Source organism: Pongo pygmaeus, chromosome 1 (assembly GCF_028885625.2).
Source record: "Pongo pygmaeus isolate AG05252 chromosome 1, NHGRI_mPonPyg2-v2.0_pri, whole genome shotgun sequence".
Classification (NCBI taxonomy): domain Eukaryota; kingdom Metazoa; phylum Chordata; class Mammalia; order Primates; family Hominidae; genus Pongo; species Pongo pygmaeus.
The window spans coordinates 5963538-5990900 of NC_072373.2; the positions used below are offsets into that span (position 1 = coordinate 5963538).

General features: G+C 34.5%; 1 protein-coding gene across 22 annotated transcripts in view; it reads left to right on the forward strand.

The window, feature by feature from the left end:
• The window catches only part of CEP170 (centrosomal protein 170), a 130411-nt gene extending 103526 nt beyond the window's left edge, over positions 1-26885 (forward strand). For 8 of the 22 annotated variants that reach the window (XM_054500939.2, XM_054501047.2, XM_054501071.2 and 5 more), the window contains 6 exons: positions 8815-8992; positions 11180-11350; positions 15044-15132; positions 21810-21903; positions 22978-23029; positions 24576-26885. In XM_054500939.2, coding sequence (XP_054356914.1) covers positions 8815-8992; positions 11180-11350; positions 15044-15132; positions 21810-21903; positions 22978-23029; positions 24576-24865 — 874 coding nt within the window. In that variant the 3' untranslated portion in view covers positions 24866-26885. The remainder of the gene's footprint in view (positions 1-8814; positions 8993-11179; positions 11351-15043; positions 15133-21809; positions 21904-22977; positions 23030-24575) is intronic. The other 14 variants (XM_063667396.1, XM_054501055.2, XM_063667843.1 and 11 more) reach the window with 5 other exon arrangements.
• The last annotated feature ends 478 nt before the right edge of the window (positions 26886-27363 follow it).

Below are 27363 nucleotides of genomic sequence, written 5' to 3' on the forward strand. Positions count from 1 at the left end.
AAGACAGAATTTAAAATGGTTCCATGGTTGATCAGATGGGAGATTGGTGGGAGTAGGGAACACAAAAGGCATGGGAAAAGAAGATAGGTTGTATTTTGGTCATACTGACACCAAGATGCCTAAAGGATAGTCCTGTGAAAAAATCTAGCGGACAGTTGAACTGTGGCTGTGAAACAGGAAGCCATGAGGGCCAGACTCATCGTTGTAGAGTCATTCGTAAAGAGTAAATACTTGGAGGCATTGTAGTAGATGGTATCACCAGAGAATGGTGAGGGAGCTGCAAATGCGGCTGAACTCTGAGATAACCTCAGGGACAGGGATGTGGTGTAGCTGAATGGTGAAGAATATGGACTCTGGACTCAGACCATATTCTTGGTCTGAGATTCAAACCCAACTTGACCACAAGGTCTGTGTGACCTAGGGTGAGTTAATTAACTGTGTTCTAGTGATCTCATCTGTAAAATGGACATAATGGTGCCAACCTGAGAGAGTTGACAAGTTGATGCACATACTTAACCTAGTGCTTGACGTATAGTCAGTAGTCAATAAATGATATATTTAAGAGGGATACAGAGAAAACAGTGGTTTATGATTGTAGTTAGAACTTTATTTGGAGCTTTTAATTTTGTATAGATCTCACATGTTTAAATTTATGAGAATCCAGATATAATTGGAATTTCAGAATCAGCATTACATTCTACAGTTTATAAAATGCTGGGCTTACCTTATTTGTGCTTAAGAATCTCAACCTATGTTCTGTTCAAATTTCCATCCAAACTTATTTATTAAAAAATTTTTTGTCCTCCTAGTAAAAACAGTGGTATATAAGTAGTTTGTTTTTTATTATTAAAGTGATCGTTAAATAGCTGTGTTGGCTGGGCGGGGTGGCTCACGCCTGTAATCCCAGCATTTGGGAGGCCAAGGCAGGTGGATCACCTGAGGTCAGGAGTTCGAGACCAGCCTGGGCAACATAGTGAAACCCTGTCTCTACTAAAAATACAAAAATTTGCCAAGTGTGATGGCATGCACCTGTAATCCCAAGCTCTTGGGTGGCTGAGGCAGGAGAATCATTGAAACCTGGGAAGCGGAGGTTGCAGTGAGCCGAGATCGCGCCACTGCACTCCAACCAGGGTGACAGAGCGAGATTCTGTCTAAAAAATAGATGTATCACGGAACACCTATCAGTCCCGTTCCCCGATTTGTTGGCCCCAATGAAACTCACTTGGCATGGTAAGACAAAAAGCTTTTATTATTACTAAGTCTTTCACACATAATTTTATTAGTGAAATTCAAATAAAAAGAATACTGATCAAATATATTTGAAAATATTTTAAAATAGAACTATGGTTTATGTTTTTCAAGCCTAAAATATTTACAGTTAAAGTTATGAATGAGTGATAATCTTAACAGTAAAAAACCAAATTACTTGTAATTTTACTACATTATTAAAAGCTTTGTGCTTTTATTGTTTTGTTGGTAGGAACCAATTTAATTTAGTTGTCGGAATTCAGTGGTATGGGTTTTCTTATTGTCTGTAAGGTAATGTAATGCTTTTCTGTGTATTGCAATTTAGCTAACAAGTCTTCAAATTACAATATAATTGAAGGATATACTACATTTTGGGTTGTGATTGGAGGTGAGCTTTGATAATACCAAAATGTTTTTTGTTTTGGAGAAAATACTATGGATATAAAAACTACCTTAATCAAGGAATAAGGCGTATCTGCCAAGTCAGTTTTAAGACATAATTTGTTGATTCATAATATCTAAAGTCTAGGCCCTGTTATTTTGTTGGGCTAGGTCAGATCCAAACAAGAGTGGGGAAATAAACCATCTGCCCACAGGTTCAGATGACAGTGATTCTTCAGTTTCTCTGTAGTTTTCCACATTTCCTGGAACTTCATTATTCCTTCCTCATAGTCTGTACCTGAGTCTCTAAAAATACTCTGGCTATCTCAGGTCTTGTTTATTGAGTAAATACTTTGCTGTCAGATGACGTCAGACCATCTTCTTTTAACTTGCCGGTTTTGTCTCTGGTGGAGATAGCATGGGTTTGCTAAAACATTTAAAGTTATCCTCTTAATTACCTCTTTATTTGCGACTTCCTCTGCTTATTTGAAGCATATTCATAAGTCTGGTTTCGAGACTAGAATCTTTCTACATTTTACCAAATGTAACTTATCTGTAGCGATAAACATTTCATTCACAATAATGGGAGATGCCTTTAAAAAAATTAAATCTCTATCTCTTTTGATGGCTAGAAGTAGACTCCATATACGTTATTCAAACTGCTTTTCTAATTAGGCCACTCATTAAATTGCTCTTGCTGCCCAAAAGAAACCTCCAATTTCAACTCATTATTATCCCATCCTAAATCTTTTGTGGCTCAGCGTAACTCTTTCCCAGTTCTCCATGCTTTTGTTGCATAAAGAATGGGGTTTGCCAAATTTTTTTCATTAAGGTCTTCTATTATTGAATCAAAATGCCACTAACATCTAACAAATTAACTGACAGTTTCCACTAATGGAAGAGAAAGATCTTTCCTTATCATTAGGAAACTTTTTTTTGTGAACCTTCTTTATAGTTGGTATGTAAGTCAAATGTATGAGTTAATCAATACATGAATTAAACTTTAAGCCTCTTGCCTGGACTTTTTATTCTTTACTGTACTGTGAGATCATGGAATCATTCCTAACTATTGCTTTGTAAATACTAAATAAATTTTTTAAATTATTTTATTTTATTTTGAGACAGAGTCTCACTCTGTCACCCAGGCTGAAGTGTAGTGGTGCGATCTCAGCTCACTGCAACCTCTGCCTCCCAGGTTCAAGCAATTCTCGTGCCTCAGCGTCCTGAGCAGCTGGGATTACAGGTGTACACCACCACGCCTTGCTAATTTTTTTTGTATTTTTAGTAGAGATGGGGTTTCACCATGTTGGCCAGGCTAGTCTCAAACTCCTGAGCTCAGGTGATCCGCCCACCTCGGCCTCCCAAAGTGCTAGGATTACAGGCATGGGCCACCACGCCCAGCTGATACTGATACCAAATAAATTTTGTTGAATAAATGATGCCTGGAGTCTTCCCAAATTTGTCTATGTCTCCTTTGTTTTTTGTTGTTGTTGCTTTGTTGGATTTTTTTTTTTTTTTTTTTGAGACAGAGTCTCACATTCTGTTGCCCAGGCTGGAGTATAGTGGCGTGATCTCGGCTCACTGCAACCTCCACCTCCCAAGTTCAAAAGATTCTCCTGCCTCAGCCTCCCGAGTAGCTGGGACTACAGGTGCATGCCACCATGCCTGGGTAATTTTTTGTATAAGTAGAGACAGGGTTTCACCATGCTGGCCAGACTGTTCTTGAACTCCTGACCTCAAGTGATCCACCTGCCTCAGCCTCCCAAAGTGCTGAGATTACAGGTGTGAGCCACTGTGCCCAGCCTCTTTTTTTTTTAAAAAAAGATATCTAGCTCATTATCAGTAGGCTTTGAATAGTTTAAATGCTCAAGATTCCAAATTGAAAATTTTTAAGTCAAACTCTAAAAATTTTTACGTAGAAATTCCTTGTCTTAGCCCCATTTTTACCTAGCTACAGTTAATTTTTTTGGGAAAAAAATATTAGGATGTGAGAACTTGTATTTCTGTTTTATCATAATAGCATTATTCACTGTATAAGATACAATCATCCAGTAATGAAACATTTCAAGGAGCCATATATGGAAGTCAGTATTGCTTGTTTATATTCACACCTGCATATGTTGATTTCATTATACAATATTTTAGCTCATTTTGAAAGTCATGATTTAAAATACAGAACTCATATGAATCACATTTCTAGGAAACCTTAAGTGAATTTCTTAAGATCTGCTTGAGCTGTTTACAGTGGTAACACATCTGTATGAAAGGCATGTCAAGAAGAACTGAAGATGAGATATGGCTTCACAACAAGCCAAAGGCTGTATTAAAATTATGTGCTGTCTAATAAAAAAGAAAGAAGAGATCCAGTTAACTGGCAGAATAGCATAAATGTGGTTATGTTCATTGCTTTTAACAGCTGAGAAAAATAATCTTGAATGATGGGCCAAAACCAGGAAAAGGCTTCAGGGGAAAATGTAGTTACAAGTATTTACAAGGCATGTACATTTTTTAAAATTATAGCCTAATCACATTAAAGCCACATCTGGGTACTTTTTTATATACTAATAAAAATACTGTATTTTTATTTGTAGGCAGTGTAGTAATAAGAATACTGTCTTTTATTTGGAGATAGTATTTCCAAGTATCTATTTGACCTTGCTAAGTATTCATGCTTCGTAGCCTATGATGCTGAGCATTCCATCTGGATTGCCTCTAGATAGGGGATTCACAATTGGTCTTTACTGGTTAGGGAACATCTAGAACTTTTTGCTCATGCACAAAGTAAAAACCTTACATGTCCTGTTATATAAGTCCAGTTGGTGCCTGCATTCGTGTACTTTTTAACTTGACTTTTTACTGCCTCTGTGTGCTAGTATAGGGTCTCTTACAAGTGTACTTTTTCCTGCATTGTATAAGCAATGAGAATTTTAAATGAAGTGAAGTTAATTTGCTAATATCTCGGGGTTTTTTTTTTTTTCTTCCCATGCCTTGTAAACCTTAAACCACTATACTTGTTCTATTTGAGGTGCAGGGGAGAGCATGAGTGAGCTAATAACTTAGAAGGAAAAATACAAGCTAAACCAAATACTTAATGAAACAAAATTTGTTTTTACCTATGGAAATAAAAAAATGTTTTAGCCACATGCTTATGAATTTTTACTTTATACCTGCCTTTGAAATTTTGGGGCCTGATACAGGATCCTTGACTCTTCAAAAATAATATGGCTCTTCATTATTTGGCTGACTGGCTTTTATACCATTGCAAGGAATTGGGAAGGAGAGGGGTCGCTAGTCTCTTCTGCATTCTTCTTCCCGTATCTCATTGCCATGACCTCTGTTCAGTTTGAAAGTTTTCCTGGTGCATCCTGTTATAAACCATATTTTTAATGAATTGCTGACCATATTTGTCACAGTTGGGGAGGCAAATAAACCTAAAACACAGAGCCTGTGTTCCAAACGAGTTCATAATTTATACAAGGATTAAAAGCTAATTCATATCATTCTTACACCTTTGCATCCTCATAGCTTAGCTCCCACTTACAAGTGAGAACATGTGGTGTTTGATTTTCCATTCCTGAGTTACTTCACTTAGAATAATTGACGTTAGACTTTTTTTTCCTTATATTTTCTTTTTCCAGTTTTCCTGAGTACTTTTCAGCTGATATCCCCTCTTTCCTCTTACAAAACTTTTTTTGCTTACTAAACTCTTCCAGATAGTGTGGAAACCATGAGCTTTTCTGGAATGACCCTTAAATGTCTCTCCTTAAACTCATTTTACATTTTAACACTTCTGGTCATTTACAAACTAGACTTAAATTATTTCTTGAAAGCTGAGTCATTACAGTTATGATCTCTTAGCCAATGTTAAAGTAACAGGAGGTTTGACTTGCGGTCATAAGCTTTGGTTTTAGGATTCTAAAGCTAGTATACTTCATTAGTAGCCCACCAGTTGCTTTTTTCCAGTAATATCAAAGGAAACTTAATTCCAGAGGTTCATGTGTGTATCTTCTGGAAAGTTTTACATGTAAAAACGTTTGAAAACGAATGTGCTATTAAAAAATAGGGCAAATTTTTGGCTGGGCATAGTGGCTCACGCCTGTAATCCCAGCTCTTTGGGAGACCAAGGTGGGCGGATCACAAGGTCAAGAGATCAAGACCATCCTGGCCAACATGGTGAAACCCCATTGCTACCAAAAATACAAAAATTAGCCAGGCGTGGTGGTGCACGCCTGTAATCCTGGCTACTCGGTAGTCTGAGGCAGGAGAATCACTTGAATCCAGGAGGCAGAGGTTGCAGTGAGCTGAGGTTGCACCACTGCACTCCAACCTGGCAACAGAGTGAAGAGTCCACCTCAAAAAATAATAAAAGGCAAATTTTTAAATAGCTAGTTTAAAACAATGTTTTGTTGGCAGTTTAAATCAATAAAGTCTGATTGTTTGTTTCTACTATAGTTGTAATAATATATAATCTTGCAAAGATTGTATGTTTAATTGGGTATACACATCACTAGAACTCTGATTTTTAATATATCCTTTAATCTTCCAATATACCCAAATGTACAATTATTTTTTCCAGTATACAACCCTGCAGTGAAAAAAAAGTGTTATGACTGAGATAATTTACATAGGAAAATTATAAACTTTATGACTTAAAGTACATTTCTCATGTTATCTCACCTTTTTTTCTTAAATAATGCATACTTATTTCTACAGAATTGTTGAAATTGAGTCAGTGGTTCTGACACTCGGGAAAACATAAAGACTAGGACTAATGTTAGAGAACTGAACCCTTAGCTTCTGTTTTGTTCCTTCAGTGCTATTTTCTTATCCATATTTTGTAATAAAATGGAATTAAATGTGAAAATATCTATTAGGTTTTCAAATCAACAATATATGTTGTGTATATGTTAAGAATTGCTCATTTTAATACATATTTTACTATATCACATGTGGAGATTGCTGTTGTCCATGTTTTTTCTAATTAATTTATACTGTTTTCGACAAATATTAGAAACTTCATTGTACAGATCGTCTGCATAAAAAACCATTAATGAAAAATAGAGTTTTGGATACAATGATGCTTATCTGTAGTTTATCTCATTAAGCTTGGTTATTCTGTTTCTTATTCTAGTTCATTTATTTTGGGGAATTGCAAGGATTTGCTATATTATATAAGGGAACACTTTAAACACATTTTCAAAAGAATCACATCAACAGTTAATATGTTTTAAAAAATTATATATGGAGCAATCATGTGAGATGTAGCATGACATAGTGAAAAGATCTAGTTATGGCACTTAACTGTGTGTGACCTTGGCCAAAAAAATGGTCGCACGTCTTCTCCTGTGCCTCGTTTTCCTCATCTGTAAAACAAGATGATTAATACTTCTCTTACAGAGTGGCTGTGGGAATTAAATGAGTTGAGGACTATGAAGCTGCTTTACAATGTACTCATAATGGTGCCTTCTGTGTATTCTAAGCTTCATGGGGACAAGGACCCTGTGTGCTTCTTCATTGCTGTAGTCTTTAGGACTTAGCACAGTGCCTGGCACATCATAAGCAATCAGTAAATATTTGTTGGTGTTTTTCCTGCCTCTTTGTGTTGATAAATAAATGAGAAATTAACTGACGTTTCTTACAAAGTTTATATATTGACCATAAATTGGTTCTGTTGGTCCATAAACTTCAACTTAGTTCTCTTTTTAAATCTAAATTTTTATGTAATTACTAATGTGCTTGAAAGTCTTTCAAACTCACATTTTGCGTAAGTTAAAAAATGTTACTTTAAGCCAGGCACGTGTCTGTAATCTTAGCTAGTTGGGAGGCTGAGGTCAGAGGACTGCTAGAACTCAGGAGTTCGAGACCAGCCTGGGCAATATAGCCAGATCTCCTAGGCTCTTTTTTTTTTTTTTTCTTTTTAAGTTACTTTGTATTTCCTTTGGATTTTGAAGCTGCAGAAACTTTGACATATACTTTTAATAATATTCTGTCATTCCAAAACCTTCCCTGTGGAAATAGCCACACTGAGTTTATGGGCAGTGGATGCAGCTTGGAAAACGTTAATGTCTTACTGAAATGAAATGTTTCTCAAAAAACAAGAATATCAGTGGTAGGTTTTGTAAGTTTCTCCCTCTTAAAAAAAATCTAAAAGAAAAATCTCTATTTTCACCTTTGATTATCACAGGTAACAGTTATTTAGTTCTTCGGTCCATGTAGGTAAAAATGCAAATGGCTTTATGGAAATGAGTACTAAAGCTTGGATCCAGTCCTGCCTTAGCTACATCTAAAGGTGTGATCATGGGCAAGCCATTCAGGTTCTCTGAGATTGTGATAAAGTCAGATAAATCCTACCTCAAAAGAACTTTGTGGGTCTCAAGTGACATAACATGTACTGGAAAGTGCTGTGCATAGTATAAAGTGCTCTATGAAAGAGTGCAGAGTTCTTAATTTCTTGGTACTGTAGACCCCTTTGGCCATTTTGTGAAGCTTGTAGGGTCCTTCTCAGGTGTAAACATAAACGAATTACAAAGAAATCCAATTATATTGAAATTCAGTTATCAAAATATTTGAAAGTAATAGAGTAATTTATGGTTCTTTATTAACATTAAATAAAATGTTGTTATGTGTTTAATGACTTCAGTAGTTTTGAAGTAGTGATGACCATAAATGATGTTTAAATATACATGTAGCAACTGTAATGTGATCTCTGTTGATGACAAAAATCACCAGTATTGCTAATACCACTGTGGTTTGTTGCCTGTATTTATAATTGAAAGAAATGCTAAGTGTCACTTAGAGGTTAGTGAATATATTGTTAATTGTTTTTTCTCATTTAAGTTCATGAACTCCTTGAATTCTATCCATTATTCCCCAAGTTTAAGAACCCCTGTGATATATTAATGCTAGTCATTAACACAGTGTATGTTAAGGGCATATCTCTACTCAAGGGCATTTAAAATACATTTGTCAAGGTGATATCTTGTAGGTTATTTGGAGTTTAGTTTCATTAATCTTAATTTTGGAATTAAGGTTTAAGACTTTGATTATCAAAATAGTTAATAGCTAATTTGGGGTACAAATATTTAATTAGATATACAACTTACATGACTGATTATCTCATAAATGATTGTTTCTAGAGCTGTTTATTTAAAAGGGATTAAACTTCTTTTCTAAAATTATTACCAGGATCAGCCAAGATCTTGCTCTCATTGCTCGGGAGATCAACGATGTAGCAGGAGAGATAGATTCAGTGACTTCATCAGGCACTGCCCCTAGTACCACAGTAAGCACTGCTGCCACCACCCCTGGCTCTGCCATAGACACTAGAGAAGAGGTAGGAGATCTTCATGGAGAAATGCATAAGGTTCTTTCTTTTCTTTATTTCTTTTGCTTTTAGCTTTTTGCTTAGTTTATTTTAGTTATGTCCACCCTCCCTGTTTGCATGAAGCTCTGCATTTTCCAACTTTGCTTTAACAGTTTATTTTATGTTTTTGTAACAAAACTAGTGAAGGCTAACATTTGGTCTACTATTAACATGAAGCTGGAAAATTCTTTAGAAACAGCATTTTGCCTGCTAATTCTTGGTCCATAACTTCACTTGAAACATGAATATAAATGGTATCTTGAAAAGCAACCCAAAATTTGATAAATGATTGTATAAAGTTTCTATACAGTTTGACTATGAAAATGCTCCAATTAAAAGTATTTTTATCACTAGTTAACTAGAAGATACTCTGATAACAAAGAGAAAAATCCTACAGTTTCACTGCTTTAATAATTCTGTTGATAAATACAAACACATACACATAAAGATATTTTGAAAAATTGAAATATATATGTAATATACACACATACAAATACATATTCAGAACATTTTTATAAAGTCTGGAATACAAGTTACCATGTATAGACTATTACCCATCCAATATCAGGGCCTCTTACAGTACAACTCCAGGAGGCACCATTTGCATAACATTGCTCCAGACAGCGCCTTTAACATATAATACAAAATTAATGGTATTCATTGGCCGTGTTGGCTGCTTTGATCTGGGGCAGAAATGTAAGCAAAGGATTGGCATTTAAGAGAATGAACTTCTGTGTTTGGAGCTTGGCAAACTGGCCTTGCTGCCAGTTTTAATACAGACCAAAGAACTAGGAATGGTTTTTACATTTTTGAATGGCAGGAAAAAACATCTAAAGAATACTAATTTGCAACATGAAAATTACATGAAATTCAAATTTTGGTGTTCATAAATAAAGTTTTATTAGAACACAGCCACACTCATTTGTTTAACTATCATCTATGGCTGTTACTTTGCTACAGGGGCAGAACTGAGTAGTTGAGACAGAGATTGTATGGCTGCAAAGCCTGAGGTTTTACTATCTGTCTCTTTATAAATAAAGTTTGCCAGCCCCTGGTATTGATTATTCTGCTTCTTCAGTTTTACAAGATAATCCTAAATAGTAGGCAAAAAATGGCTAGCCTTTTTGACAAATTTAATTGTGGTAAACTGTGCCAATAATATTTTCTTCATTTGCTTTTTGTCACATTCTTTAATCTGATTCTTCAATGGTCACTTTTTTGTTTGTTTTCCTTCGGTGTGTTGTTTAACTTATTAAATGATACTTCATCAATCTGTGTAGAGTTTTGTTACCACATTGATCAAATGTAACTGTAAATGAAATCATCCTTATTGATGAAAACCTTAAGGATCGTCCTGGTGGCAAGACATACACAATTCTTCTGGTACATTTAAAATGATGAAGATATTATTTTCTCAGCTTTCTAACTAAATTTTACCTAACATGATTATACATTCACTCAGACCCAGTAAAATTACTTAAACATTTCATTGAATAAACTTCATTTTCTTTTTGTTTTATTTCAGAATATTGTACTAGGTTGATTCCCTCTTCAGTAAACCCGAGTTACTTAGTATTGTATGTCTGTGATTTGCACCGTAGATGGCAGTATATCATTTCTATTAGAATGTGCAACTTCTGTAGCATTGTTAAAAGTTTATTTGACTAAGATCAAAATATTTATTTTGTGGATTAAAAAAAATTTTCCTTTTGTAAACTTAATTGGAATTTGCGATTTGTGTATCTTGTGAAGAAATTTGACACCTGGATTTGGGGAGGAAAAAACAAGATAGGAAACTAAAAGAAAAAGAAACATTATTTTACACTGGTAAGGCAATGTGAGTAAAATGAACTCATTGTCCATCTACATGGCTCAGCTTTTTTTCTATTTACCATCTGTTTTCCATTTGGAGAAAATCTTATCCGTGGAAGAATTAAATTTAACATAGTTATATATTTTGGATTTTGAAAATAAAATAAAACCTATGTAGATGAACCTCGATTTTATAAAGGAAATACATTTGAAGTGCTTATAAAAAGAAAGAGTAATTGGTTTATTGAAGATGTCATGCCTCTGTTACTACTTGAGAATGGAATAACTTCTGTCTAATCATAAAAATTGTAATGCCAATATTGGTACTTTTTCAAATTACTGTGTTCTCATAAAGGTTTGCTTTTGTCCCATTAGTTGGTTGATCGTGTTTTTGATGAAAGCCTCAACTTCCGAAAGATTCCTCCATTAGTTCATTCTAAAACACCAGAAGGAAACAACGGTCGATCTGGTGATCCAAGACCTCAAGCAGCAGAGCCTCCTGATCACTTAACAATTACAAGGCGGAGAACCTGGAGCAGGGATGAAGTAAGTAAACTATAAATTTTAACATATGGCAGAAGAAGCATGTTCCGTAAGTGAGAAAAGGAGGAACCATTCAGTAAGTAGGGCTGGGGAAAAAGTGATTCTCCTTAATGAATGCAATGAAATTTCACCATGACATCACATCATATACAAATAATTATGTCACTTACAGGTTAGCGAAAATAATACTGTAATTGTTTTTTCTCATTTAAGTTCATGAATATGAGTTTAGTTCTTAAATTCATTCTCCAAATGAATTTAGAACATGAAGCATGTTCCGTAAGTGAGAAAAGGAGGAACCATTCAGTAAGTAGGGCTGGGGAGAAAGTGATTCTCCTTAATAAATGCAATGAAATTTCACCATGACATCACATCATATACAAATAATTATGTCACTTAGAGGTTAGTGAAAATAATATTGTAATTGCTTTTTCTCATTTAAGTTCATGAATATGAATTTAGTTCTTAAATAATGCATGAAAAACTGTAAAACTTTTACTTAAAAAATATAGACAAATATCTTTCAATATTGTACTAGGGAGTGATTTCTTAAGAGAAACACAAAGTTTTGGCCTTAGAAAATTGATACATTTGAGTATATTAAAATTAAGGACTTTTTCTTTATTAAAAAATAAGGTAGAAATACAAGTTACAAACTTTTGCAAAACATACAGCCTATGAAGGATTAGTATACAGTATATATAAAGAACTGCCTCCAATCAATTAAAAAACACAATAGAAAAATCTGCAAAAGACATGAACAACATTTCACCAAAGAGAAAATACCGAGGTGGGCAGATCACCTGAGGTCAGGAGTTTCAGACCAGCCTGGCCAACATGGTGAAACTCCATCTCTACTACAAATACGAAAATTAGCTGGGCGTGGTGGCATGTGCCTGTAATCCTAGCTACTCAGGAGGCTGAGGCAGGAGAATCACTTGAACCCGGGAGGCAGAGGTTGCAGTGAGCTGAACCCGCAGCACTGCACTCCAGCCTGGGCGACAGAGTGAGACTCTGTCTCCAAAAAAAAAGAAAAAGAAAAAGAAAATACTTAAGGCCTACAAAACATGAAGAGATGTTTAACTTAACGAGCATTCAGAGAAATGCATGTCAAGACTACAGTGAGATTATAGTCATTCAATTGTTGACATGTTAAAGTCTTAAAATGTTAAGTATTGGAGGAAAGGTAGATACATAGGCTTTCTTATGTGTCGCTGGTGGAGGTTAATTAAGTTGGTGCCGCAGCTCTGGAAAACAGTTTGACACTATCTCCTAAAGTTGAAAATAAAGACATCACATGATCTAGCAATTTTCTTGCTAGTATATGTACAAGAAAAACCCTTTCCCATTGACAGTAGAAGTTAAATTTATAGTAACATTGTTGACAGTATCAAAAACTTGGAAACTGTTTACATCAGCTGAAAAGTGAATGTATAAACTGGTATATTCCCAAATCGAACAATAATAGAGTAATAAAAAACTCAAAGATATAAAGGAGTTTCTTCATAAAAGAATGGTTATTTCAAATACTACTGTGGAAAGAGGTGATTTAGGAACAACACACAGAGGTGGTATAGGCTTAAGGGCTGGGTAGAGGAATAATGTAGAAAGAAACAGTTGACAAGAAGAGATTGATCATAGATTAATATTTGTGGATCCCTGGATTTAGGAATAAGATCTTGAGATTATTATGTAAGAATATGTATGTTTCTCGTGGTACTGAGTAGAAAAAGATCTACCTGGTGGAAAAGTATGCAACTAGCCTGGAAGTTACAATTGAAGTATACTAAAACGTTTTACAGCATACCTGATCTGTCCTGGCCTAATAATTGATTTGTTCTTGGTCTCAGGAAAAGGGCCTATTCTCTAAACTTACTCATACTCATTCTGTCCTGATGTCTAGGAAGACAAATTTCTCCAAACATAATAAAACTATGTGGAAGAAGTTTATGCTTTTAAAGAGAATGGAAACATCTAGATTGATAGTTATCTCAAGGTTGATATCAGGAATTTATTTAATACTTTGTGACAACAAACTAAACTTCATGAGCAAAGAAAAAAGAAATATCCTATTCTGTGTTGCAATCTTTCCTTAGACTCTCCTGCCCTTTCTCATGCCTTCCTAATTTGTATATGTCTTCCATCCTTATTTGATTGTTTTCTTAAGGCCCACAAAAACCATTTTGCTTATTTATCCTTTCCTTGACAATGTTATTTTTCACAACCTAAATAAAGTTTTATTACCCACTAAATTCAAATCCTTGTCATTCTGAAGTTAGTTCACGTTTTTCCATGATCACTTCCTTATTTATGCCACTCATCAATGAACTCTCTTTCATTAGAATTCTTTTTTTTTTTTTTTTGAATTTTGAGAAGGAGTCTCACTTTGTCACCAGGCTGGAGGGCAGTGGTGCTATCTCCGCCCACTGCAACCTCTGCCTCCCAGGTTCAAGCAATTCCCCTGCCTCAGCCTCCCAAGTAGCTGGGACTACAGGCACGCACCAGCACGCCCTGCTAATTTTTGTATTTTTAGTAGAGATGGGGTTTCACCATGTTGGCCAGGATGGTCTCAATCCCCCGACCTCGTGATCCACCCGCCCCAGCCTCCCAAGGTGCTGGGATTACAGGTGTGAGCCACTGCGCCCGGCCTCATTAGAATTCTTACAGCACTGAATCCCAAAATGTATATGAACGTCTCTTCTTGTTTTGTAGGCCTTAGGCTTTCTGATAAAACATGTAATCGTATTCCCTGTATATTACCGTCACCTCCCCCAGTGGCCTTTAAACCTTTTTGCCATCTAGGGCCTTATTTTCTGTTTTCTTTCAGACTCTGGATATAGTACTGACAATATAAGGAGCTCATTTTGAAACCCACGTCTAGACTCAAATTTTGTCCTTTTTCTACCATGCTTCATTAGCTTTCCCTTTCATGATTTGGCCTAGGGCTTGGCAAACTTCAGCCCATAGGCCAAATCCAACCTGTCACTTGTTTTGTAAAAGTTTTGTTACAACACAGCTATGTCCACATGCATAATTTGCTCATTATTTATGGCTGCTTTCACTCTGCAAAGGCAGAGTTGAGGAATTGTGGCAGAGACCCTACGTCCCTCAAAGACTAAAACCTTCACCCTCTGGCTCTTTACAGAGGTTGGTGACCCCTGGTTTTGCCCATGCATCTCAACTGGAGTAATACCAACACCCAGTATAAAAACTTACTGTTTTGTGTAAATTTTTTAAAATGTATCTTTCCCACTAGACTCTTTGCTGGAGAACAAGGATTGTACTCTTCTTGATTTCTGTATTCACATTACTTGGTGAAAGAATAAATAATAAATTTAGTACTGTAAGTTATTTGTATCTTCTCTTTTATAATTCAGTTGGAAGTAAGAGAGACAGGATCACAACAGTAATTGAAGATAAACTGAGGATAAAATGGATTGTGTTTGGAAACTGATATGACCAAAATAATACGGAAACTTTGACAAGTTATTTAATAATAAGAACTCCTTTGTTAATAGTGTTTCTTTCACTTTCTCATTTTAATTACATATTAATTATATTCTTCATTGGTTTATAATTAAAATAAGCATAAATACTAACTCCCCCTAACTATAGTGACTTGTGACTAGTGATCTCAGTAGTTATGCAATACAGGGGTAATATTTTAATATCTACTTTTTTCTTTGGCTGTTTCAGGTCATGGGAGATAATCTGCTGCTGTCATCCGTCTTTCAGTTCTCTAAGAAGATAAGACAATCTATAGATAAGACAGCTGGAAAGATCAGGTACATGTACATATAGCTTATGTTTTTTTTAACTTTAATATCACCTCACTTAGCTTTTTGTTGCTTTTTCTCAAGGTTAAAAACGTATCATCAGAATGAATATGTTTACCTTCAGAAAAATTTGTCCCAAAGTAAATTTATCTGTCCAGTACTACTTTATAACTTTAAATTTATTACTAATTCAAAATATAAATAGACTTACAGATTTTATTCAACAGTACTTCAGAAATCCATGCTGCTATTGCTTATTTCTGATTCCTATAATTAAAATTTAAAATGTAATGAAACAGTATTTGAACATGGTTTGTGAATTGTAATATTCCACACAAATATAATTCTATATTGCTTACATATTGAAATAATATATTTTATCAGCATTTGATGAGTACCAAGAAGCCATTAAATTTTTTCAAAAACAATTTCAAAAGCACCATTTAAAAATTGAAGTATTCTTAAAAACAGTCTATTTAACTTAAAACAATCTGTTTTAAGTTACTGTAAACGAAGTTTGCATCATCTTCTAGAAAAATTGAGAAATTCAGAAGGAAATATAGAAAGTTGGCCTATATAGGTAAATTTTACTTGGCATGTTAAGAAACAGAGCTTTCTTTTTATCTTGAGCCTGTATCTTAAAAATTTCTTAAAGGTGGCCAGGCGCAGTGGCTCATGCCTGTAATCCCAGCACTTTGGGAGGCCAAGGCGGGTGGATCATGAGGTCAGGAGATCAAGACCATCCTGGCTAACACAGTGAAACCCTGTCTCTATTAAAATTCAAAAAAATTAGCCGGGCGTGGTGGCAGGCGCCTGAGGCAGGAGAATGGCGTGAACCCGGGAGGCAGAGCTTCCAGTGAGCCGAGATCGCACCACCGCGCTCCAGCCTGGGCAACAGAGCGAGACTCTGTCTCAAATAAATAAATAAATAATAATTTCTTAAAGGTGTACCAGACTTTCTCTTCACTTTATTGCCTCCTAAAAGAATATTAATTTAAAATTCCTTATGTTAAAAGTAATGTATTCTGCACTGTCTTGTCCCATTTTTCTATGTATTTTAGAATATGTAACTTTTTAGCAAAAGTAATACATGAACATGGTTAAAAAATATAAATATTCCAGAAAAATATATATTATATCTAATAGTGGGTGTGTTTCCCCAGTCTGGGTTCATTTCTCAAAGGTTTATACAAATATGATCATATTTTATCTACTTTTGTACCTTGATCTTTTCTCTTAATTAGATCTTTACTTTCCCCAAAGAGTATGAGTGAAATGTATGGACAGACCCCTCCATATTTGATTGGCATATGAGGCATGCTGCCTTAGTGAAAAAACAGCTGAGTCTGGGTGCAGTGGCTCATGCTTGGTAATCCTAGCACTTTGGGAGGCCAAGGCAGGCGGATCATTTGAGCCTAGGACTTGGAGACCAGCCTGGGCCACAAAGCGAGATTTAAAAAAAAAAAAAAAAAAAAATTGGCTGGGCATGGTGGCACATGCCTGTAGTCCCAGCTATTTGAGAGGCTGAAATGGGAGGATCACTGGAGCTCATGAGTTCAGAGTTACAGTGAGCCATGATCGTGGCACTGCAGCACAGCCTGGGCGACAGAGCAAGACCCCATCTCAAAAAACAGCAATAGAATGTTTAACGTTTGGCTTTTCGTAAAGAGTACCTTGTACATATAAATAATGTTGAAGGTGTTTTTAATGACTACCATTACGTACCTATCCATTGTTTTTAAAGAGAATTTACCTTTATCAATTCCCATATATTCTTATGAATTTTAAATAGACTTAATTTTCTACAGAATAATATTTTAATATTTATTTGTTAACAAATAAGTATTAGGTACATTCTAGGCACTTTATAATTAGACATTGACAAAACAAAGACCCCTGTTCTCATGGAATTTATATTCTATATCATGTAAACCAGTCAGCTTGTATTAAGTTAGCTATTTCTGCTATCTACACATGATTTGACTTAATTTCATTATTTCACTTGAATATTACCTGTATTTTACTACTCACATTTTCTGTTTCCACTTGAAGCCCAATAACCTGCATCAACTTTTTCTTAATACTCAAATCACTGGTTACACGATGAGATAAAAAGTATAATAACAATATTAATTTCAGGTATAAATTGGAACCGTATTAACTAAAAAATTTTAAGGCTTATAATTGATTTTAGAGAAATTAAATTAGTTGCATGCTGTTTATAAATACCACATTTTATAAATCCTGATAGGGCTTATAAATGAGTCCATTGTTTTTCTTTTACTCACACTCAGTGATTAAGTAATTAGCACCCTATTATTGTCATACGTGAGATATAGTACATGTTTTCCCCTAGTGACTCCATCATTCCCAGGTTTACTTCTTTCATGAGTAAGAGAATCTCCTTCACCGTGCAACCCATTCACCTATGATTTGCTAATATATCCTACGGCCAGAGACAAATGAAGTCCACCATTCCCTGGGGTAAAGCCTAACTGAAATTTGTAGGGAAAAAATTTTAAGCTTAACTTATTAGTTTTTACACATGAATAAACAAATCTGTAGGCCTCAATCACACAGCTGCTTATTAATATCATGATTTGGCTCAAGCATTCATTGTAGTTAAATGTAATATATAATTGTTATCATTTTTATTTTAGTTCCACTAAAATTATTTTCTAAAGCTGGGGCATTATGGAAGGATTGTTAACCAAAGAAATAAATAAATGAAATAAACATTGGTTAAGATCATCTTATATGGGAATAAAGTCTCCAGACTCATTCATTCATTGAATGATTTTTGACTGTATGTTATTTGTCTAGCACTGTTTTTGATGTCCTCACATTTGAGTGTAGAAGGCAGGTAAACAGGTAATTATAGTTCAGTGTGTTAAGGGAAATATAGGATGGTTACTATGGAAGCCCATAGCAAGGGCATTTGGGAAATTCAGAGAAGGGCGCTTAGAGAAATTGCCATGCAATTTAAGTCCTGAATGATGAGGAGAGGAGTTACTCAAAGGCTATGTGAAGTGAAAGGGCCAGAGTATGGTGAGAGATGACACTAGAGAGATGAGGATGAATCTGTTTTGGCAGAATTTGTTAAGGAGTTTGGATTTTATCATTAAAAACCATAGGAAGCTAGTATATCCAATATGGGTCCTCTTGATACACCAGTGCTATCTGTAAAAATATCATGAGAGTCTTGTATGGTCATGTGGCTTGCACCTGGAAAACCCTGGAGTCTCCTTACCTGTAAACAAGTATACCATGTTTTTTCATCCTACCTACTGAAATACAGGTCCATCCCTGATAACTGGATTCTTAACCACTCATTCATTTATTCAGCAGATGTTCACAGATTGCCTGCCCTGTACCATTCTCTTCCTTACCACGGAGCAGCTGTCCTACATTCTGTAGTCTCCCCCAAAGAAAAATATTTTTTGTAGCTTTGACATTGAACTAAAATTGAGAACAAAGAAGACATTGCTGATGGATTGATAAACTGTATTGTCTCAGAAAGTGACAGAATTTATAAAGTTTAAAAAAGGATGCATAAAAATGCCTCAATAAAGTTATACATAAATACAGAATGTTTAATGTATTTGAATTGCCTTCAGTTCGAGTGTTGAGTTTTACTATGCATAAAGCATTATGGCAGGCTTTATGGAAAGTAATGAGGATAAAACCATTTCTATTATTAAAGAGTTTCCAGTGTAGTTGGCAAGGTGAGGCACATATACAATCAACTATTGTACAAGATAGCATATAATAGATTAGTGCTCAGTTAGAGATATAAAGGCAAAGGAAGGATCACTTTCACCTAGGATGATTAGGGAAGGCTTTGGGAAGAAGATACTATTCAAAGGTAGGTCTGAGTTGTGATAACCAAACCTAAGGGGTAGAGACCTGGGCCTTCTGCATGGAAAGTGCCAGGGTAGTTTGAGAATCGACTGGTCTTTAAGCTTTGTGTCAGGAGTTATAACCTCAAATGTCTACTGGGGTTCATCCTAGAGGCACGCGTATTTACATTGTATGAACACTGTCTGTGGAATCAATTTTTAAATATTTATACAGGAACTCCTGTTGTACAGCATTCTCATTGCATTCCATGTGAAAATGACCCCCTTAGGTTGTGTAGCACGGCCTTGCATTGGTAGACTCTCAATTCGCAACTCCGCGTTCACATGTTTTAAGGGATAGTACTAGAGAATTGGTTATGGCTCATAGAATAGGAGCCTGAGACTTCTGTTTGTTTGTTTCCCTAAACCCAATGGCTTTATCAAAAGTATTTTAACTTAATTCTTAAATTATTGAATGAAATAAGCTTTGGAATTTTATGTATTTTCATGCTGAAGTTTAGCTTATTTTGAATCTATAATATAATCTGAATATCACTTTGAAAGCTATTATTTTTTCAGCTTAAAATTGATAAGGACCTTCAAACAAAAACAAGTTCTGATCATTATAGCCTGGTCTAAACTAATTTCTTGGTCTGATTTTCTGATTCTCTAGTATTTAAATATTAAATATTATAGTAAATATTATAGTAAAGTTTATTTCATAATGCCAAAATGATAAGTTTGACTTCTTAGATCTGTTCTATTATATATTACAAATTGTTTTTTGTTTTTTTGTTTTTTGTTTTTTTTTTTTGAGATGGGCTGGAGTGCAGTGGCATGTTCACAACTCACTCACTCAGTGCAGCCTCGACCTCCCTGGGCACAAGCAATCCTCCCTCCTCAGCCTTCTTAGTAGCTGGGACTACAGGCATGTGCAGCACACCTGGCTAATTTTTTTGTATTTTTTATAGAGACGAGGTCTCGCCATGTTGCCCAGGCTGGTCTCAATCTCCTGGCATCAAGTGATCCACCCACCTTGGTTTCCTAAAGTGCTAGGATTACAGGCATGAGTCATTGTGCCTGGCCAACAAACTGTATTTTAAAATAAACCATTTATTTCTTCAGGGGGGCATTTTTTTTTTCAGGGGCAACCCATGAAAAACCCATTTTCACCAAAGGTGAAATGTCTATAGTTTAACAGTTCTAGATCCACAAACACTATACTCAGTAGCCATCCTCTGGAAAAATTCACTGAATTTTTAGCACTGTGTGACTAAACAGAGTCTTTCTCTATTGTATAAGTCCATTACAGTTCTAAGTTGGTCCATGAAATAGTCATTATTTCCTTATTTTCCATCTGTCCTAATGCTGCAAGGACTCTTTTACAAGAACATAACAATTTAGAAAAGATGGCTGGCAAGGGTGTTCATTTTTTTTGAGTTTAGAAAATTTAATAAGTAGGCCATAAGAATATTCATATACCAGATTCTAGACTCATTGCCACCTTAAGCAAATGTTCCAGACTTGATGTGATGTTAATGAATTTCATGTTTTTAAATAAGGTATGTCTGGCATGTTGATCTTTGAAGAAATACCAGCACAAATATTAACTTAGTTTACTACTTAAATGCTGATCAGCTTGCAGTAGTAATAAATTTACATGGGGTTATATAGTGTTGTTTAAACTAGATTTCCAGACTTACTGAAAAAATTTTAAAAGAAACCAAAAAAGTAGCTAGTATTTACATCTTTCTAAAACTACTGAATCATGTCTGATAGATTCTAAAGTGTTAGAAAAGTGTCCCACATTTGAAAGACACATCAAAATTTTGTGGTCCTTTATTTTATAAGTTATTTGATGTTAGGGTAATGATAGGATAATTATCTTTATGGCAATTGTTTTTATCAAAAGGATAGCATCCTAATTCCTAATAGATTATTATGTGCAAGTATACTAACACGAATTAACAATTTTTAAAGAAAAGCACAGTAAGTACTCCCAATTTTTGGTCTTTAAAATAATATACACACTTTTCTTGATCAATAAGGTGCTTATTCTTATATAAAGAGGTCTTAACAGGCACAATTGTTTATACCTAATTCAACCTATTTTCATCTCACTTATTCCTATACTGCATATATTCTGTCTGAATAAAATTGCATTTTCTTTATAAGTGACAGTTACACAGTCTTTTCTCCTTATACCCAGGTGATACATGTTGTTCCAAGATACCCACTGGATGCCTGACACCACAGATAGTTCAAAAACCTAATATACTGTGTATTTTCCTACACATACATGGCTATGATAAAGTTTAATTTATAAATTAGGCACAGTAAGAGATTAACAATAGTAACTAATCATAAAATAGAACATTTATAACAATATACTGTAAAAAAAAGTTATGTGAATGTGGTCTTTTTTTTTCTCTCTCTCTCTCTCCCTCTCCCAAAATACTGTAATAGTTTTGGACCATGCTTGACTGCCACTAACTAAAACCATGGAAAGAGAAACCGTGGATAAGAGGGCATTACTGTATTGTAAATTATAAATATTAAAGTTTTGAGGTCATAACATCATTTACATTTGTTTTATATTTTGTTTTCAATAAAGAATAAGATAAACAGTAAAGAATTTATGCATGTATTCATAAGCATTCAATTGGAGCTCATACACATGAATTAATTGGTACTGTTGGCTTAGTATTTTAATTCTCAGTTTATGCAATGGTTGGTTTTTTTTCTTTGTGTACCTTTGAAAAGATACATTGCTTTGGTATTATTAACAAAAAAGTAATAGGTTTTTAAAATATAAAAAGTTATATGCTTATGTTTTTTGATTTATAGAATATTATTTAAAGACAAAGATCGGAATTGGGATGACATAGAAAGCAAATTAAGAGCCGAAAGTGAAGTCCCTATTGTGAAAACCTCAAGCATGGTATAGTAATTTTTCTTGAAGATTAAAACATTTTAATAGAGTTTTATTTTAAGGAAAAGACCCTTATTTTTGAGCTATTCGTTGATATGCTTTTTCAAAAGAAGATATAAATGCAAAGTTTTGGGAAATTTTATTTCTTCTACTGACTCACAGGTTTAAAATGTTGATTGTTTTAAAGTTGCAGAGGGTATGAAGGAGGAGCCTTTTGTGTTTCTTACTAGTATAGATTGTTCTTGTAATAATTGAACATTAGAACATGAAATTTTTAAAGAGAACCAAATTTAACATGAAAATATTAAGTTGACATAAGTTGTTTCCATTTACTTAATATAATGCTTATCTTCTTTTTAAAAGAATTTGAACAGATTTTCATTGCTCAGAATATATTTATAATATTGCGGTTGCAGTTTATATGTTTTTACAAAGATAATTTGAAGGCATTTTTACGTAGTCATTGCAAGGTTGATTAATAAAAATTTTAAAAAATCTTTGCAGCCGGGTACTGTGGCTCACGCCTGTAATCCCAGCACTTTGTGAGGCCAAGGAGGGTGGATCGCTTGAGGTCAGGAGTTGAAGACCAGCCTGGCCAATATGGCGAAACCTTGTCTTTACTAAAAATACAAAAATTAGCCAGGCATTGTGGCGGGCGCCTATCATCCCAACTCCTTGGGGGGCTGAGGCAAGAGAATTACTTGAACCTGGGAGGAGGAGGTTACAGTGAGCCAAGATTGTGCCATTGCACTCCAGTCTGGGTGACAGAGTGAGACTCGGTCTCAAAAAATAAAAAAATAAAAAAAAATCTTTGCTTAAATAGTAGTAAATGACTTTAAACTTTTCATCTGCTACAATCATCTCATTGAAAAAGTTATTCTATTTCATTTTAGTTTAAATATTTTAATTTGAATCTTGTTTACTAGATATCATAATTATTTCATATCATGTTGCTATTAATGTAGTAAGTACCATGTAGATAATATTAAGTGTTCCAAATAAAGTGACAGTGAAATTCATTGCTTGTAAAGTGATAACATTTAGCTAAAAGTAGGCTAATTTTTGTTATTGCTTTCTCTGCAGGAGATTTCTTCTATCTTACAGGAACTGAAAAGAGTAGAAAAGCAGCTACAAGGTAAATTTACTACTGAATTAAGTATAAAGAGCTAATAATTTAGAATAAGTGCCTTCTAAGTGATATTTCTTAAAATATTCTTATTGTTAGGATGTTATTTGATTAAATGTAATGACATACGTAAAATATAGAGTTCTACACATTCACATTACTCATAAAAAGGAATTTTTTTAAACCCAGTATAAAAATTTAAAATATAATAAAGATATATGTTGGGCATATTTTAGTTCATAGGTTTGACAATAGGCTAGATGTCATAAACTAATTGAAATTTTTTATGTATTACATATAAATAATATGTGAAAAATATATAATAAAGTTGTGTTAATTAGCATTATTTGTGTGATTTGACAATTCTTAAATTATGTTGGTGCTGTAACCTGAAGCAAACTTACATTCTAATAGAAATACTAGTTGTTTGGTTGACAAGAAATGAGTACATATTGGCCATAGAGAGCCGAAGAGAAAGGAGAGAAGAAAGTGAAAGAGGCTGCCCTCTAAACTTTGACAGGGACATTGTTTGGTTTGTGTCAGAACTGGATTGTGCATTAATGCCTATATATGTCTTGACCTCGAAGTTCCCAGTGGTACAACAGGCAGGTTCCATAGTCAACTGCTAATTCTACTGAGTCTTTATTTATCGAATAATCATAGGTACATATGTGGATTCTATCAAAATGATTTTTAATCTTTATTTAGCCCCAACACACCTAATGGTTATGTATGGTACACCCCATGAGTAAAAGTGGCTTGCTAACACAGTGCTTGTTAGCTGGTAGACTGGGGGTATACTTTTAAAAGTCCCTTCTACATGATTCTTACGTCTGTGTTACTTCCTTCTCCCCACTCCCTACTGTGTCCAATGCCAAATTGAAAGTCACAGCTGAGAACTTTCCATGTCAACCCAAAGATCTTTTGGACTGAAAGCTGACCTTTAACTGACCCCTCCCATACAGGCAGCAAGTCTGTTTGCCTTTGCAAGCTGCCCTGTGATATTAGTCTGTAGGCTCTGAGGGAACCCCTGTATCTCAGTGGTATATACAACTGATACCCTAGCACTCTGGCCAGGCTAAATGACTGTATTCTATGGTAGCATTCAAAGTATGCTGATGTTCTTCTGGCCTCTCCAGCCTTGAGGTTACTCTGAACCCTGACTTAGCAGCTAATACCTCAGTTATCTGAGTGATAAATAGGGTTTAGATGTTTATTAAAAATCATATTCAGTATTTTCTCTATCCTCTCACAATAATGAAGACAAATTTCAACAAGATTTTTCTTGAATTCCACATCTTCAAATACCAGACTTACAAGTCTCTGAAATGCCCCTAAGTGCCACATCAGAGGACCCAGAGAAAGTATTCAGGGCTGGGTAACTTACAGTACAGCTACAGAATAACTAAGAATGGAGTTTTAAATATAATATTGGAAGATTTGCCACATTTAAGATCACATACGCACTGATAGTTTAAATATTATCCAAATCATAAACAGTGTTTATATGTGAATGTAACTGCATCTAGAATTATTTCCTTTTCCCGCCCTTTAGCAATCAATGCTATGATTGATCCTGATGGAACTTTGGAGGCTCTGAACAACATGGGATTTCCCAGTGCTATGTTGCCATCTCCACCGAAACAGAAGTCCAGCCCTGTGAATAACCACCACAGCCCGGGTCAGACACCAACACTTGGCCAACCAGAAGCTAGGGCTCTTCATCCTGCTGCTGTTTCAGCCTCAGCTGAATTTGAGAATGCTGAATCTGAGGCTGATTTCAGTATACATTTCAATAGATTCAACCCCGATGGGGAAGAGGAAGATGTTACAGCACATGAATGACTTTCTCTTGATTGTTGAAAAATCATTACCTGTGGAATGACTAGGAATATTGGAAGCAGCATAGTGTTGACGTACACAAAACAAGACAGCTTGGTCAGCTACAATCTTGGAATCCCTGTCTTCTTAATTTTATTTATTTATTTTTGACATATAATGTAGTATATCAATCCTTTCAAACCATTTAGATAACCACTTGATGCACAAATAGGAAAAAGCAGATTGTGGCAGTGTCGCCTTTTGTGGTTTTATGATTTTCAAATTGAATTTAATGATTACACCCTTTCCCTTCATAGATCTTTTTTCTTTTTTTTTAAGCCATGCTGTGACCTACAAGCAAACTAAATAGCCAACATTTCTGAACCCCTGTGTCTCCTGTGCCAAGCTGCTCCCTGAAATGGACTTCTTCATCTGTACAGATTTGTTAAACCATTCTATTTGCTTCTTAATAATAGGATTTATATTAGTACTCATTACCATTGGACACAATGACATAAGTACTCTCCACAGTAAAGCAGACCTTTCACAACAGTCACTCTGTGTCCTAAAATTTTCCAACATAGATGTGATTTATATAACTTTGTTGATACGTAAATTGTCTTGGGGTTTACGGAAATTAACTATTATGTTTGCACTAAGATTTGCTGGGAGTGGTAGGTGGACATATCTATATATCAATAAGGACTAACCGTCTTTTTTGTACATAGGAGATTGATAATACTGTATTTGTTTTAACCCCACAGTGTTTTACTCCACTTTCAAAAAGATCAATTTGGCACTTTTTTTCATTTTTTTTTTAATGGAAATAAGATTTGGTCTCTCATTTTAGGTTAAATGATAACTAGAAAGATTAAACTAGACAGATAGTTTAGGTGGAGTATATTTTTAAAACTCAGAACATGTATATTGGTCCTGTGTTACCAAGTTTATATGTGACAGTTGAAAAAAAATTTCCCTTGAAATGATCATGAGGTTAAAATTTTCTTCATTAGGAGACTTGGAGAACCAGTAGTCATAAGATTAGTTGATAGTTTCACTCCCAAGCAATGAATTGCTTCTGTGTGTTTCCCTGTAGGACTCAATAGTCAATCCTGTCTGTCTTACACATTTATAAGGACCCTGCAAGACAACGACAAAGGCCTTTGGCCTGTGCTACTAAACAAGAAGCCTATGAAAAATTTCTTCTTTAAACTTGTTTTTTCTCTTTCCAGTAAGTTCACATTTGGATAATTTTAAAAAGAAATTACCTTTGTGTTTCCAGAACACTATAATTGGGGTGTATCTTAATTCAGTTAAATATTATTAGTAGACCTGGATTTTCCCCCTTGACCCCATCAGTCTATAAAGGTTAAACTGCAACTTTTATGAAACGGTCTTTAATATTTCCACAATAATCCTGTGCTATATTTGTTTTAAGAAACAAAGTAACTCCATATACTTCAAGACTTTACAGGATTTTTAAAATCTTGTATTGTTGGACCAATTAATAAAGATGCAAAAAAACTTTATAGAGATGTAAAAACAAAACTATAATGGATCTCCTATTTTTCTTTAAATTCAAAAAAGAAAAAGGTAAATGAACTATTCTCCTTGTAAAGCTAAATTCCCCATTCTGTCTAATAAAGGAAGACTGAAAAAAGTTTTTAAAGAACATAAATGGAAAGATACAAATGCTTTGAAGGAATAAACGAAACGTTAAAACAGGGTCAATCCATTTGAAGAAAAAGTTGGACAAAATAATCAGCATTGCTCCCTCTTTTATTTAATATTTGGGTACTGATTATATCCACATGGAAGTAGAAGGTAAGGAGTTTAGGAAAACATTAGAATCTACTCTGCTTACATTCTTGTTTAAGTGTTTACACAGTTTGGTTCAATTATAAACATTTGGCCTTTTACTATGTTATTTTTATTTTGTATGAATACATTATCCTCCTTATTTATTTTTGTTACATTTATTACTTATGTTATTTTGTTATGCATTTACAACTCCATTTTTAAATAAAGTGTTTCTGGAACTTTATACAATGATTGTATATTTTATTTCTTTTACCATCTTGCTTGCTAATACTTCATCAACTTATCAAATGATTATAAAGCATTTCCCAAGGCTTAGCAAAAGAAAGAATCCTCCAGTTCTATTAATATGTGGTTACTGTGAAATCTCTTATTAGTTTGACTATTTAAAGAAAAAATTTTCTTAGCAGATTATGATCGATATAATTCACTTAGCTTAGTGTCCTAAAGTAATGTGCATATACAAGGTCTTTATTTTTAAGCAGCTTTAGATCATCAGAAAGCTTTATGACAGTGATATATTTGGGAAATAAAGTAGAAATTTAAAATACCTTTGTCATCTTAAATTTGATAACTATCAATTTATACTGTTTTTTAATCCTATCACTCAAGCTCAAGAATCTTGAATGTCTCATTATTATTCAGAATTATAAGTTTCACAGCTTAACCTTTTAAGACTTCGTGTGTTCTGGCCCTTTTCTTAT